At 43.9% G+C, this 16810-nt stretch overlaps 1 protein-coding gene across 2 annotated transcripts in view; it reads left to right on the forward strand.

Annotated features, from left to right (window-relative positions):
* The window catches only part of CDH4 (cadherin 4), a 420603-nt gene that overhangs the window by 323927 nt on the left and 79866 nt on the right, over window positions 1-16810 (forward strand). For both annotated transcript variants that reach the window (XM_088174755.1, XM_088174756.1), the window contains one exon: window positions 5387-5531. In XM_088174755.1, the coding sequence (XP_088030881.1) occupies window positions 5387-5531 (145 nt within the window). The remainder of the gene's footprint in view (window positions 1-5386; window positions 5532-16810) is intronic.

Here is a 16810-nt window from a genome sequence, read left to right on the forward strand (position 1 = left end):
ACACAGCTATGGCACACACAGCCATGGCACACACAGCTATGGCACACACAGCCATGGCACACACAGCCATGGCACACACAGCCATGGCACACACAGCCATGGCACACACAGCCATGGGGGACACAGCCATGGCACACACAGCCATGGGACACACAGCCATGGGACACACAGCCATGGGGGACACAGCCATGGCACACACAGCCATGGGACACACAGCCATGGCACACACAGCCATGGGACACACAGCTATGGCACACACAGCCATGGGACACACAGCCATGGCACACACAGCTATGGCACACACAGCCATGGGACACACAGCCATGGGACACACAGCTATGGCACACACAGGGGTGGCACACACAGCCATGGCACACACAGCCATGGCACACACAGCTATGGCACACACAGCCATGGCACACACAGCCATGGGACACACAGCTATGGCACACACAGCCATGGCACACACAGCCATGGCACACACAGCTATGGCACACACAGCCATGGGGGACACAGCCATGGCACACACAGCCATGGCACACACAGCCATGGCACACACAGCTATGGCACACACAGCCATGGCACACACAGCCATGGCACACACAGCCATGGCACACACAGCTATGGCACACACAGCCATGGGGGACACAGCCATGGCACACACAGCCATGGCACACACAGCCATGGGGGACACAGCCATGGCACACACAGCTATGGCACACACAGCCATGGCACACACAGCCATGGCACACACAGCCATGGGGGACACAGCCATGGCACACACAGCTATGGCACACACAGCCATGGCACACACAGCCATGGCACACACAGCCATGGCACACACAGCCATGGGGGACACAGCCATGGCACACACAGCCATGGCACACACAGCCATGGCACACACAGCCATGGCACACACAGCCATGGCACACACAGCTATGGCACACACAGCCATGGGGGACACAGCCATGGCACACACAGCCATGGGACACACAGGGGTGGGACACAGCCGTGGGACACACAGGGGTGGGACACACAGCCATGGCACACACAGCCGTGGGACACATTCCCCACATTTCTCTGCCATCTTACTGTGGCAGGCGTGTGCTGCATCTCCCCTTGCAGTCAGCCCCTAAAATGTTCACTGCATGCCAAGAGAGTTTCAGCAGGTAGTGATATTTAATATGCATGAGTTCTCTTGGCCTTATTTAGCAGCACTCCCCAAGTCCTGTTTGTGCTGCTGACAGAATCAGTGGCTCTGAAAGTCTTTTCTGATCCAGACACCAGTTTCATATTAAGCTTCACTTAGGCCTGGCAAGTACAAAGGTTAGAAAATTGGTAGCTTAGTTTTCCAAGACGTTTTTCAAGCTCTGTTTTCAAAAGCCATCAACATAAACATGTCAGTAAGTAATCATTGCTTATGGTGCTCAAGTAATATGCATTATAGGGAAACTCTGAAGCAAGTCCTAATCCAGTTCCAGACACCTGTGTGCACTGTCAGCATCAGGCTGATTAAAACACTTCCTCAGAAATGGCTGGAGCAGAACAGGTGGGTATAGATTGACAAAGAGTTGTTCTAAATGCAAAGGAAAAAAACAATTTTACTACAAATTAGGGCATACAAGAGCTAATTCCAGTATTTTGAACCATGTTGAATAATGCCAGGCATTTGTGTCACAATGCTCTAAATTGAACTTTTAATCACAATTAAGAGCACACAAATTAGGCATGACATTGTATGCTTATTGCTTAAAGGCTCTGTCACTGATTGATAATGTATATTTGTATTAGTAGTATTAGTGCCTAAGTAATATTCATATTTAACACAATCCACTGTGTTGACTTTGACTAACTACATTCAGATACCACCAGCCTCCAGTGTAATCAATAATCATGATACCAAATCATTTGTATGCCAACAGCTACATTTACACTGGAAACTGTCAGTAGGAAAACCTCAGAGACCTGTGGTAGCTGCTGCTGAATATGATAGCAATAATTGTCACACTTTTAAACAATATTTGCTAAAGAATATCGAGCCAGCTCCTTGGCTGGTACAGCACAGTGATGCATCAGCTAGAGATTAGTTGGCTGCGTGTATTAATTTTTCAGAATCCTTTGCAAGGTATTTCATTTGATTTTATTCCTTCTTCACTCCTGTCATGTTCTCCCTCTTGGGGAAAACGTAGATATTTCAAACTAACTTTATAAATGCTTCTTAACTATCTTTTCAGTCACCCACCAGCTCCCATGTGAATACTTGTGCGTGCCCCTTGTGTCCTGTGGCCCAGGTGATGCTCACTGACCTTTCACTGGTCATTTTGAAAACTCATTTTGAGTTTTCCAGCTCAAAATGATGTGTGTGTCTGATGGAGTTCAACCATCACCCTCTTTGCCTTGCCCAGTGCTACAAAGCACTCCCATGCATCTGCTTTTCATCCCTCCATCACTTTAACACCAAAACAGAGGTGGTAGAGGTGGCTTGGTCTCAGAGCACCATGTGGGCTCTGACTGTGCCTCCCAGAAATCAGCCCCATCTTAGCCACTGAAGAATGGCTCCAGAACAAAGTGTGTTGTCCAGCTTGAGAATGCCTCATGAATACCAAAAGTAGGACGAGAGAAGGAGGGAGAAGATAAATTAAGGAAAGGAAATGTAATATAGATCTGCCTTGGAGATCCAGGCAGTTTCCCAGCAGACAGATTGACCCCCTGGAGTCCCTCCTTCTTTGGCTCTCTCTGCTGAGGATGGGCTCTAATTAGGAATTGTCTCTTAACAAGGAATGGTTTTTAGCAGGAAGAGCTCCCATGGAGTTGAAATTCAACCCTCTGGCTCAGGCTAGCACTGACCACAGAGAAGCAACATGTCATGGGAGCTGTGGAGGCATTGGCACATGAGAATTGTTCAGAGTATGGGCTGAGAAAATGAATGCAAACAAGCAGAAAAGGAAAAAAGTAGAAATGTTCACTGAAGCCAGGCCAGAAAAAGGAGCAGGAGAGAGGAGTGCCACGTTCCTGGCACTGCAGATGCTGAGTCAGGACACCAGTGACCACAGCAGTGACCTCAGCAGTGACCACAGCAGTGACCTCAGCAGTGTGCCCAGCACTGCCCTGCCTCCCACAGCTGGGCTCAGGACACTCGAGCATGTCACCACAGGTTTGATGACATTCCCGTGGTCTTGCTCATTGAATTTTTTTTGCCTTGAGTGCAGGCAGTGACGTGCTGATGGGTACATGTGCTCAGTGAGTGCAACAAGCAGATAGATGTGCATTGCTGAGAAATCCCTTACTCCTGGAGATTTCAAACAAAAGCTATCAAATGTAATTAAAAATTTGCAGGGGGAGAGTCAGATCTGAGGGGGGAGATACCAGCTTTGCTCTCTGCTTTATCTCTGAATGGAACCATTTCCACTGCTGGAAATGCTGTAACAGAGAGCCCAGTGCTGCCTCAATTTGAAGATAATAACTTTAATTTTAGCTCTGAATTACTTTTTTTCAAAGACAGTCTGACCTCTGACTGTAAAGTTATTGAATTGCTACATCTGACATGATGAAGGATAGCTCAACAGGTGGGAGCCAAAGCAGTTCCGATGTAGGAAAGAAATGCAAATATTAAGAGCATTGCAAGTCATGAAACACAAATGGTACACCCTGTATTGAAAGCAAAGCTGGACTTCTTCTGGCTTTAAAGAAAACGTGCTGGTTAATTTCCTTAAAAAAAAAAAAAAAAAGTGTTTTTCTCCCAGCTCATTTCACGTGGCAGTTTGTTCTCTTTGCTTGATTAAATGTTAATCCAGCCCATCCTAATGGTGTGCAGTTCCTTTTGTTAAGCTCTGGACTTCTGAGCACCATACATGAAGGGGAAAGTTGCATCAATCACCAGCACAGTGAGAGTGAAAGACAGGAACCAGGGCTAATGCAATTAGCACATTTATTTGTCATGCATCAGAGGAGCTGGAGACCTCCCTGGCATGTCAGCTCTGACTCCCTGCAGCAGCCTGGTGGTGTAGGGAACTGCTGGGAGGGACCAGAGTCCTCCATCCTGCTGGATGGCATGAGCTGGTGTGTCCCCTGTCCTTCAGCCCCACTCTGCCAGCCAGCCCTGGCACAGGGTGCCCAGAGAAGCTGTGGCTGCCCCATCCCTGCAAGTGCTGAAGGACAGCTTGGATGGAGCTTGGAGCAACGTGGTCCAGGGGAGGGTTCCTGTCTGTCACAGAGGGTTGGAACTGGATGAGCTTTAAGTTCTTTTCCAGCCCAGCCCATGGTGAAGCTGCTCTGAAGCCTTGGCTCCTCACCCACCAGCCCTCTGGGATGTCACACAGCCATCCCAAGTGCTGTCCCCAGTTCTCCTGGCAGGGTGGAGGCTCAGCAGAGCTCACAGGGACTGGAATGAAGAGGGATGGTGGCCAAAATCTGCAGCACTCAGAGCCAGGCTGTGCCTCCCCACGTGCAGCTCTCCCCTGGTGTTGGAGTTCTCCTGAAGCCACACCACCATTTAGAGTTGCCATCTGTTCCCTTTAATGAGAAAACTATCCATTTTTTTCACCTGGTTACTGATTGTTCCAGACTATTGTGATTGCTTTGTTTTATTAATTACTCATTTTGACATGCTGTATCTGTCTCTTTTGTTCAGAAAACAGATGCTGTTGTTTCTGGGCATTATTACTGATGGTTATTGCTAATAAGATAAAGCTGCAGTTCCAGTTTAACTGAGGGCTTAACACTGTAGCTCTGGTTATTGAAATGCCTCAGCACTGGGTATTTTATTCAAGCCTGAGGAAATTGCATTCTTAGTGCCATGGGGGCTCCCATTATTTGAAGGAAAGGGACTTTTTAAATGTCTTTTGGTGCACAGAGCAATGGGGTCAGTAGCTCTTGCTGTTCCTGGAGACCATGATTAAACAAAGAATAAACATTACTAAGATCATCCTGAAATCTCTTCACTTACTAATCCCTAGTATTATGGGTGTGAAATGCTGCAGGTTCCCATAAGAAACTTCTCACTCAAAATAATTTCCTCACTTTATTTGGAACCAAGCAAAATTTGCTTTTCAAATTGTCAGACAAGGTTCAATATGTCTTAAAAATTAAAATAGAGTGGTCTGTGAGCTGTGAAGGGGATAGGATAGCATCACTACACCAGCATTGAAGTGTTTCCACTGAGAATCACTCTTAAAATATTATTTCAATATTATATTAAGCTCTGAAAAACTGTCTGTGAGTCGAGTGTAGATGGAAACCATGTCAGTGCTTTCTGCTGGAATTAGATACTGGCTCCTTTCAATTTTGAGAAAGCATTTATGATGTAAAGTCAATCCTTGCAAAACAGTCTCTCATTCTGCAGCAAATGCAGTTGCTGATATTGTGCTTTCATTGTGCTCATTCCCAGCTCCGGGCTCATGCAGTGGACATGAATGGAAACAAGGTGGAGAATCCCATTGACCTTTACATCTACGTGATTGATATGAATGACAACAGGCCAGAGTTCATCAACCAAGTCTATAATGGATCTGTTGATGAAGGCTCTAAACCAGGTACAGTTGAAAAAAGGTCTCAAGTTTCACAGATTTTCAGCCATTTCTCTGGTGAGGTGGCTTGGGCTCTGCTGGGAGGGAACGCAGGGGATGGGGAGGGGTTTGCTCTTGGTGGAAGACTGATGGAGGTGAGAACAATCTGATATTTCTTTTTCTGGATGAAGAGAAGGTGCAGGTTTGGGATGGACCCTGGTGGTCCCTTCCTGGCTGTGGAGTTTGTAAAAGCAGCAGTTTTGCAGAGTGATGCTCTGTAGTGCCATTCTCATGCACTCATTGCACACGTACTGGGCTGTTATTCTAATTACAGAGTCTGGCAGTGGCCTTTCACTGACCCTGTGTCTCAAATGCTCAATATCCTCCTCCTTGATATTTAATTCAGTCATTTGCCAACTCAATATCTGGCATCCAGTCAGACTCCAAAGAAGGCTCTGTCTCAAGAAATTACTTTCTTACTTGGGACTTGATGCAAACCTGCAGAAGTGGGAATATTCACATTGAAATTGCAGGCTCATCCTCTGTCCCCACAGACTTTTCTAACAGAGGGTAAAACAGGGAAAAACCTGAAGTTGAATTTCAGGAAATTTATGGGTGAAAAATCAGTGAGGGTGTAATCTGTATGGGGAAAAGTGATGATTTTTACATGAGCACATTTATATGCTTGGAAAAAACAGAGCTGTAAAGGTCTTTAATGTTCTATTTCCAACTCTAGTGTTGATTTGTTATTTAAGTGTGGTGTAACCGTGCAGTTTCCAATATGGGAGCAGGCTTGGTTTAGCTCATTGCTGAGTGTAACTAAAATGGATGTATCCATTCTTTGAACATAAATTGTTCCGTGCCACCAGTACAATTGGAAGTCTCCTGAAATCAGAGGGAGTTTTTTTCCTACATTCTCTCCTTGGTTGTTTGCCAGCTGAGGGGTTAAATACCCCGTGACTTTGGTTTGTGTCAGCAAACATTTATCACAGTGGCTGGGCTGCCGGAGGTGTGACAGGGAAGTCTCCGGTGGGCACAGTTTTTAACAAGGTGATTCACAGCCATGATTGATTGTCTCCCAGCACTGTGAGGGACAGGCAGCAGCGGGGGACACGTGGTGGGGACAGAATGTGACATTATTTCTGAGCAGGGAATAGCTCCCTCCTTGATTCCTTTGCGTGGTGATGTCCCAGCTGCAAAGTCCTGATGCTGGTCCTGCTCGGAGCAGGGAACGTGAGAAGTCCCTGAGCTGACAGCTCTGGTGACATCTCCCCAGAGAATTTCTCCAGCTTTCATTTGAAGGCCACTTTGGGGCATACGAAGGTTTGAAGATTGATACAACATTTCCATAGCAAATCAAATTTCTTACATCTTATTCGAGGACAGATCAATATTCAAAGCGTTCCCAAATGTTTTAACTAGCTCTGTTCATCTGTCAGAGAAGCAGTAAATTGCATCCTCTTCTTGTCTGAAATCCAGATAAGCCTTTGAGCTATTAAATAAAACAGGATAATTTTGCCTACAAAATACTTGTGCCTCTGCTTCTAGCAGTGTTTTTTTGGTATTCTCTATCCCAGGCTGGTGTGCTTGCCTTTAAGGCAGGAAGGTAGAAAGCAATCTGTTTTTATTCAAAAGCAATTACATTTGTCTTTGATGTATTTGTCGGGGTTTTTTTTTTTTCTCTGCTGTTTAATCAGTATTCTTTTAAAGGTTTGTATTAGTATTGAATTTCTCTTCCTTGCTTTTGTAGAGCCTCCTAGGAATTTGGGTATCAGAGGCCCTCATTCCATGTGCTTGGCAAGAAACATGATCTTGTGCCTTTGAGAAAGTGATGGAGAGGTCACAGAGTTAAAGCGAATATCTGCTTGCTCCTCCTTTGCCTCAAAATTATGTGTCCCTCTTCTGTGCAGAGACAGGTGTAGACAATGTATTTAGCTGAGGGTAGATCTTACTAATATTTTGAAACTTTTTAGTAGCTCAGGATGCCTCAGAATATTGTAACAGCTAAGGAGGTGCAACACCAGCCATTGCAAGAGAAGAAATACGTGACCAGAACTCATGATGATTTCTGGAAGCAGTTGAGGAATGAGAGACACTGCATATTATTTGAGGTAACAGCAAAATTTGTTCAGTACTGATTCAACAGTAAGTTAGATATGTATATGCATCTATAAAAATAAATCTGCATATGTGTGAATATCCATGCTTCAAGCAAACCAAAAAATCTTATTACATGTTACAGGAGTTCAGCATTCATTTTCCTCTGCTCAGTGCTGCTGAACTATGCCTGAGGAGTGAAAATGCTTCCCTGGATATCCTGTGCAGTTGTTATTTCTCACATCTTCCATATGCCCATTTATAATGGCCGTGATTAAAAATGCAAGATTACTTGATTACGACAGTATCTGCAACGTTCTTAATTTTGCACACCTCTAATGAGAAAGGTGTTAGAGTATCCTAAATAAATGCTGACTCTGAGGGCAGCTAGAATGAGCAGCCAATGGCTGTTTGAAGTCAGTCGGAATTTTGCCCAGATTTAATAAAAAAAAAAACCCAGATAAAAAAGGACATATGGAGCTCGAGCTCTACCCATGGAAATTTTGCAGAGCAAGACCATCAAAAATGCGCAGAGGCTGAGCAGGGCACGGTGACCTTGAGCTGCGGGGGAAGCCCCGGGAAGGCTTCAGCAGGATCAATAGAGCAGATCCCGTTCCAGTGAGCAGGAAAGGGCCCTGTGGTGCTGTCCCAGCGCTCTGGAGCAGAGGCAGGGCTGTGTGTGCACGGCAGGCACGGCTGTCCCTGCAGGATGCTGCCCTGCCAAGCACAGCCTGGTGCCCGCTTGGGGCGGGGATGTGGTGACCTGGAACAGAGCTTGGGGCTGTGTTCTGAGCTGAGCACGGAGCTGCAGTGTGTGTGCCAGGCCAGGGCATGGAGGTGGCCAAGTAAGATGTGACCTACTGACTCCAGAGCCCAAAGAGGGTGGAGTGAGCCGAGGAAAGGGGAATGCTGGAGGAGGCATGCTCCAGCCTGCGGCACCGTGGCACTGCTGGGCACTCAGCCTCCCGCAGAAACAAGCTTGCTTTAGCCTGGAATACAAATACACGAAATTGTCCAAGAGCTGGAAAAATTGGCAGCGATGTGAAGAGACTCATTAGACAGTCTGATGGGGTTTAAGTGAAGGGGCTTCCCAGCCTGCAGAGCACTCAGCCCGGGCTCCCAAGGAGCGCGCTCTCTGCGAGTCACCTTGAAGCAACCCTTGGCAGGAATAGAAATCATCAAGTATTATTAATTATAATAGGTTGTTGTTGCTGGCTAAGATTATAATAACTTAATTGAAATAGTGTCTTGAGCCGTAGCACAGTGTTCTTGAAATCAGGAGCTCACTCTTGGTGAAGTTCTCTGTAGTGAGAACTGGCCCCTGGACATCCTCAGATGTGCTGGCTCTTAAATTGAATAGCATCTCTTTCCTTTTCTGATAATCTCTGGAAAAACGGTTTAATGCATGTCTAGCTTATCTAGCCTCAGGTCAAGTAGCTGGGCAATTTAAATGTAAAAGCAGGCCCTTCCAAAAATGCAGAACAGGAGTAGTGATGCAGGATTTTCTTTACCACAGGACCATCCTTCTTCCTCACTCTCCCTCTCCACGAGTTGTTTTGATTTAACGTGCCACTGTTTGAAAGTGTATCTTAAAAGACCATGTTTTACTCATGTTGAATAATGTTCTGCCTCTTTGAACTTTGCCTCTGTGTGAAGAACACAGCCAAGTTTTAAAAATGCAGCTGCAAGCTGGAGCTGCAATTCCCCTGCTCCCTCTGGCAGCGTTAATCAGCACAGCTCTCCCGGAGCCGCGTTGCCTTTCAAGCGCTGACAGAGCGGGATGGGTGCAGAGCTGCCTGCCCTGCAAGGATTCTGCTGCCTTTTCCATGCCCACATCTCTGAGCTGCATCACACCAGCTCCTTACAGCAGGGAGGAACTGGGGCTTGGAGTGGGATTTTGCCCTCTGTGCAGCACCAGTTGCTGCCTGCCATGAGCACAGCCCCTGAACTTGAGCTGCTGGGTGTGCAGGGTCCCAGCAGTGTCCCTGGCAAGGGCTCTTCCAGGAGAAATTCATACAGTTCCAAAAAAAAAATTACTCAATAAGATGGCACGAAAATGCTTAAATATGATAGAAGAAAGGAAATTTAATCACAAAACAATAGTGTGATGGAGAAGGATTATTTCCATCTGTGCAGAAGCTTAGTTTTGCTGTAACCACCACAAACCCTTCCTCGTGGAAGGATGTGGATGTCTTACTTAACTGAAGCGTTCAGTTCTGAAAAGGTCAATGTGAAATGCTCTGCAGCGACTTGAGTGCTTTGCTCTGGGTTGTATCTATTTTGTTTTAACAGAAAGATTGTCAAAAATTAACTCATCTCTCCAAAACAATTTGTTCCTGTCAGACTGGCCTTTTCCATTCCCATTCATCCTTTCCACTTCACTAACTCTCTGGATGTATCTTGGTCCCTTTCAAGTCAATAGCACAAGCCCAAGTGACTTGTTTTAAACTCTGTCCAGCCCCTTCATTCTCCTGGAGTTTTGCAGGATAGTTTACTCCTCCCACCCTTCTTGGGAGTGGTGTGAAAGAGTACTGAGTACAGAGAGTCCTCGAAAATAGAGGAATATTAGTATTTCTTACATGAGAAATGTTGTAATTTAAAATTTCTCCATCTCCTCCTGAGTCCATGGAACTCTGATAGAATAATTGTTGATAACATGCCACGTGAAAAATGAAATAGCTGGGAGCCAAATCTATATGTGGCAAATTGAGTTAAAGAAATCTCATAAAAAATAAGCAGTATATAAAAAAAACCCAAGGATTTAAAAAGCCGATTATTCTACTAGTGTCCCAGTTTGTTTATTTTATTTCTATGCCAGCAGAGATTCCCTCAGAGATTAACACCATGGACTAATGCACAGATGGGGCCAGAAACTCAAAAGTCATCTGAATATTAAGAATTTAAATCTTTAGCCTCAGTGATTTGAACAGAAAGCCAATTATGAGGCTGAATTAGTTTTCAAATTAAACTGCAATTTAAGGCTTGTGAAATTAATCTTTTAAGGCATATAGTTGCATTCGTATATATATTCATGGGGAGAATTTGGATTCTGCAGTTCTGGCTTGTTCCTCTTCTCCAACCTGACAGTGCAATTCCTGAGGAGATGCCTGGTGTGCCTGGTTGTTTGTTCAGTGAAGGAACAGAGCAGGTGTTGCTGGGTGGCAGGGATGAGATCTGAAAAGATGTTTCGTTTTAAAAAATTAACAGGACACAGAGTGAAAAACCCTCTTCCTGCCACTGCAACTCATTCCAAAAATGACACAGTGCTGCTTGTAGTCAAAACATTCAATATGTTTTTTCCAGCTTGGAGGTAAATTAATTTTAGAACTCTTCATTTAGGAAGGTCCCAATTCAAGAGAGCACCTCTACAGGTTCATGGATGGGGCTGCCCACGTTCTGGTTTGTAGCACTAGAAACTAAAAATCATGCAAATGCTGAATATTTCAGAGAGATCATGCACAGGTAAAATATTCCAGAAGGTCAGAGTAGGATTCAATGGATTCTCCCATTCATCCCTGAGGTATTCACAGGTTAGGTGCATTACTTCTGAATCCATTCCAAGCTTGAATATATTACTCTATGGTAGTGCCATCTCCTGCACCCTGAGCAGGTGCTGCTCTTATCCTTGCACTTTATATACTATTAAGAATGGCTTTGTCCAGCCTGATTCTATTCTCTCACACATTACACGCAGACTTAGGATACACAATATTCTTTTTCAAGTTCTTTTGCTCAGCCAAGCACAATTTTAAGATAAGAAATTGTTTTTCTGCAGACTCATGTGGTAGTGCTTTCCATTTTCTTTCGAGGTGAGTGGTTATGAAATCTGTGCTCTTAATTTCCTTTCCAGAAGCATCCAGTCCCAAGAGCAAGGAAGTGAATTATAGGACTGTAAGTGAGAAAAAAATGCAAATCCCAAGACTAATGGGTTTTCCCTCAAAAAAAAAAAAAAAAAAGGCCAAGTTGATATAAAGGAAAAAAAAGTGGAAATGATAGTCTGACACCAGTGTAGGAGGGAGTTACAACTGAACACTGTAATAGCCTACACTCTGCCTCCTTTCAACCAGCAGTTACAAATAGCATAGCATGATACATATAATAACATTTATATTACATTCCACCACTTTATATGGTATTATATTCTAGTATCAAAATTCAGGGATTGGATTGAAGCCTTGTGGAGGAGATGTTCAGTGTCAGGTTGTGTGCAGCATGATTTCTGGAGTCACACATGCCTTCAGTGCAGCATGAAACCTGGCTGTTGAGCACAGCTCAGTGGGGATGTTCAGGATTCCTTCTCCTGAGTAGTTCATGCTTTCCCCCTTCTTTCAATTAGCCCAGGAAATCGAGAGGCTGCACGTGCAGGAATTCAGCAGAGCTGAACCTCGTGAATTTCTGCAGCTCAGAGGCTGGATGTGCCTTTGCCCACCCTGGTGGGATTTCTATGGGGTAAGGGGATCTCAGTGGGCTGCAGGCTGCTGGAGGGGAGTGATCATCAGATCTGGCAAGGGCCATGTGTGTGCTGCAGTCAGTGCATCTGCTCCTTGGCTCTCCGGAGGTATTTATCCCATTTTTAACAATAAGGAGCTCTTATTTCCGTCCGGGGTGGCAGCAGCCTCCTCAGCTCTCTCTGTTGTCTCTCCAGACCTGCTCCCTCTCTTTATTCTCATTAGGTTGGCTCTTGCCCTGTCTGAAGCTGAGAATCCAATGTCTCTGCTAATTAGGAAGTGGCATCCGTTATGAATTAGGTTAGCTGCTTGAAAGGTCAAAATTTGCCAATGATTACAAAAATTATGGTGAAGGAGAATGACAGTAGCTATCAGTTACAACGGAAAGAATATCATTCAGAAGGGAAGTGCTGCTTCTATTTCTTTCTTTTATCCAGAGCATGTGGGATGCAGTTTAATTTAAGTATATTTGCAATTTATTACACCTGCAGTACTTGCACTCACTTCTGTCATCTTGATGTCTTGTCCATGTTCCTGTTCACCTCTGTGACTCCACTCAGCACCCTTGCTGGGTCAGCTACCCAATTTCATTTGAAACCCTTAACAATGAGTGTGTGAAATCGTTTTACATCACCCACAGAATACATTTAAATTTTTTTGACTCGAGGATGCAGGTTTGTTAAATGAAATGCTTTAGTCTTTAACACTGCAGAAAGTTGAGTTGTACTCAGAGGACTTTTTCAGGATCCCATCATACTTGTCATTGGAACTTGGTTTTGATGCTTTTGATTTTCTTGTGTGTCTTCCAATGAGTCAAATCACCTAAAGAGTCAAGTGTTACGAGTCAGGGCATGGGATTCCCATCCTCTGTGGGGAAGGAAACAAATATCAGGAAACTGTCCTGAGTGGAAAATCTTGGTTTTAGGAAATGCTGTGAATTGTACACTGTTCTTCAGTATTTAATCTTCTCACAACTCTTACTGTTTTCTCTGTCTAGCATCAGATGCAGAGGATTCACTAAGTGAGCTTTCCAGTTTGGGGGGAAAAAATGAGGAGTAAGGGGAAGTTTCCATTAGTACAAAGCCATTATTAACTTGGGTTAATGAAGATCTAATGTAATGTGGCTATCACCACATGTCTGCACATAATGATTCTGTCCTTTTCTATGGGAGAATGATTAAATTAACTATCCTGTAGGTCAAAATTAGACTGAGAAGGTTAACCAACCTTTAATGATTCTGTAGCCATTTACCAGCCATTTAAAAACATAAACTGTAAGATAAAGCTAGATAGAGAAGCAGCATTATTAGTAGAAAGTGGGTGAAGTTTTAGCATTTTTGTTTATATCATAGGAGAAGGCTGAGAGGATTGTGTGTTTTTACAGTGACGTGGGATAAAGGGCAAAGTGAAAGGAGTTTTTATTTTTATATTTTGTTGGTTTCCTGGTAAGTGCCCATTAGCTCTTTATTTTAACATGCATTAAATCTAACTAACGGATATCAAACCAGCTTAGAAAAATGGCAATTATAAAGCAATTGTAACAAAGACTTCAGGAGCACAACTGTGCCAAAATATTGTTTGTGTGCCTTAAACTCCTGCAAGCTCCATCTTTATGGAGAAATGAAGTTGCATAGATGGGAGACCAGAGATTGCAGAAAACGTGAGGGGAATTAGCAACCCTCAGCATGCTTTGGGATTATCTGAGCTACAAAGAACTGAGCTGATTCTCAGATTCCAGAGTGATTTGAGGGGGACATTTGTTTATGACTGTGCTTATCTGCTTACACATGCTCAGGGCAGCTCTCTCTCTTGTTTTGCTTTTCTTTTTCCTTAGCATGTACAGATGGAATAAGATATGGTGAATCTAGCAAAAACTCTTTGCAGCCTCTTAGAAGGAGATGCAATTCATTTTAAAATTGACAAACAAAATTTATTGTACAGGTATAAATTATCTCCCTTTTCTTCCATTCCTCCAGGTTCTGTAAGGCTTTTTTTTGCCCATCCTGTAGAAACTTTAATTAATCCACTGGGAATATTTTCCATAAGGGTTGCTTTCAAGCATTTCTCTCATGTGTCTTATCCATGGCTAGAAACAAAACCATCTCATTTGACAAAATAACATCTGGGAGGTAACAGTCTCTGGGAAATCAAAAGGAATGCATTGGGAAGTTACAGATTCTGGAGGTCTTGCTTTTTATTGATAGATCTCCTTCGTCATGCCATCCATTAATTTTAACTCAGGTGATATATGAACTCTGCACATTAGTTAATGAAGGCTAATGCACAGTAATCTTGTCATCACTAGCTGTGCATGGTAATTCAATCTGCTGCTCAGAAGAGCTGTTCAACATGAAGCAAATTTGATTTACTATTGACATGATGTACTAGGTTTGGTATTTTATTTAACGTACCATGTGCCTTATTTGATGAGAAATGGTTTTCCTTCAACAGGTTATGTACCTGAGTTAGGCCAGGTGTGCAGTTTAATGCAGTTATATCAAATCTATATCTGTTATATCAGCACTGGGTATTCGTCCTGTGATACACTGCACAGGCTGGGGCAAATTTCTGAGCTTGGGCACTTTATGCATTCATTTAATGTTGTCAGTGTGCTTGAGAGCAAGCTCTGCAGAGCAGAAAAATAAAGGTGATGCTTTTCTCAGGCACTGAAAGTATAAAATCCTCCTTGTTTTCACTTGTTAAACCTACTCTTGTAGCTTCATCACCACCAGCAGGGTCTGATACAAAATCAGCAGAGTACAGACTGGGGGTCTTGACTGAGACTTGGAGGAATTTTCTCATTGCTTCTGATCTGTAGTAGCTGCTCCTAGTCTCTGTTTGGGTAGGATACAGGGCTGTAAATATGGTGTTGTTAATACTTTGATTTCCACACACATCCTGTGGGCCAGATTGGGCAGTCAGTGTTTTGTCACTTAAAACCAAACAATACCAGCTTCAATCCTCAGGTGTGTTAGAGCTGTGTTTTCTGCCACTGTGTATTTGCCTAATTTGTGTAGTGTTAGGGGCTGGATACAGGGATATATTGCCTTTATTTTAATATAAACTACATGAAGATGTACCTCCATGCAAAGGATATAGAACTATGACATTTTTTACTTCTATTGCAGCTAAATCATCACCAACCATCTGAGCATGGTGCAGGAGTTTATGCAGCACCCAGAGGATGTCAGACACTTTATCTGTGTATATCCACATCACTCTGTTGAATACTCTTGTGCACAGATCTGTGTTTGTGTCATTCAGTGCAGCACACAGGTATCTGGAGGATACATCTTGCTTAAAGACAGGCTAAATGCAAAGCAAACCAAGTGGAACATCGGCAGGGGTGTAGTTACACCAGCTGATCCCTCAGGAGCCATCCCTAGGGATGGTGCCCTCAGCACGGGGAGCAGGAGATGCTGTCAGTCAACACTGCCAGGTGGGAAAAGTGTGTGCACAGGAAAGGGAGGGGAGACACAGCCACTGTCCAGACTGTGGGGAGGGAGAAGCAATTTGCAGCCACTTTAGAGCAGACTGTGGCCAGACAGGCAGCCCCAGGGAGAGCCAGGAAGGAAGTGGCTGCTGCAGCTCCATCATGTGCTGCAGCCACACAGGGCCCTTTGCAGAGGGCGTTTTATTAAGTTACAAGATAGTAATTAATGCCAAGTTCCTCTCTTTATTTTCTCTGTGGTTGGGTTTCATAATCGAAATTAAAGATAGGAGATGGGGAGCAGATTGCCTCTTGACATACAGCTCCTCGGTGCTGAGTTCATGACTTCAGAGACATTTGTCCAGCCCCATCTCCCTTTATGGAAGTGTAGGTCAAATGCTGTTGAAATTGTCCTTTTTCTCTGGAGCACATGTGCTCAGTCCGTTGCTACACCACAGGAAAGAAGCAAAAGGGTCAGAGAAAGAGTGAGGGAAACCTTCCATGCTCTCCACCCATGTACAGCTGCTGTCCCCCCACCCCTCCCACCGCAGTTGCAGCCTGTCAGGTTCCCCTGCCAAGCTGGGAACTCACCGTTTCTCACATATGCTGGGTAATTTTGGAATCTACAGTGCAGTCTGAGACATCCCACACGAGGAGGCACCACAGTTGTGGGGTGCCTTTGTCTGAACCTGGAAATTACTTTCAGAGCTGTTTTTTGAGTTAGAAGTGCATCATGAAATACCACCTGTTTTTTGGAATACATCCTAAGACTGCACGTGTCCTAAAATAGATTCTGTGTTCCTGTTCCGCTTGTGTTTTCATTAGCCCCAGGTTTTGACATTCTGTTCAAAGATATTTTCAGTATTGAATGCATTAAGATAACATAAATTCCAAATCAAACATCTCATTCAGCATATTTCCTATTTAAATTTCTCCTGTGCATTTTCCCTGTAGTTATCTAAGGGTTGGTTTCATTATTTGTATCAGCTGTCTCGTGATAACTGGTTTTGCAAAAGAGCAAAAAACGAATGCTTGTAGAGAAAATAGAGAAAATTTGTTGCTTGCACAGCCTTGTTTCAATTCAGTGTTCCTTCCGTCTTCTGAAGTTTATTGATCGGGAGAATGTTAAAGTTGTTGAATAGTTTGTTTTCATTTCACAAATGTGAATCAGGATTATTGCAGAAAAACAGGAATGTATTCATCATTAAGATTTGCTTTACACATTCATTTATTTTTTAATCTATAATTCTTATTGAACTAAGGAAACTCACAGGAATATATGTATCACCAGTGAGAACAAAAAGAGCCTGATTGAGGCAGATGGAAGATCA

This window comes from Sturnus vulgaris, chromosome 17, assembly GCF_052056855.1.
Source record: "Sturnus vulgaris isolate bStuVul1 chromosome 17, bStuVul1.hap1, whole genome shotgun sequence".
NCBI classification, from domain to species: Eukaryota; Metazoa; Chordata; class Aves; order Passeriformes; family Sturnidae; genus Sturnus; species Sturnus vulgaris.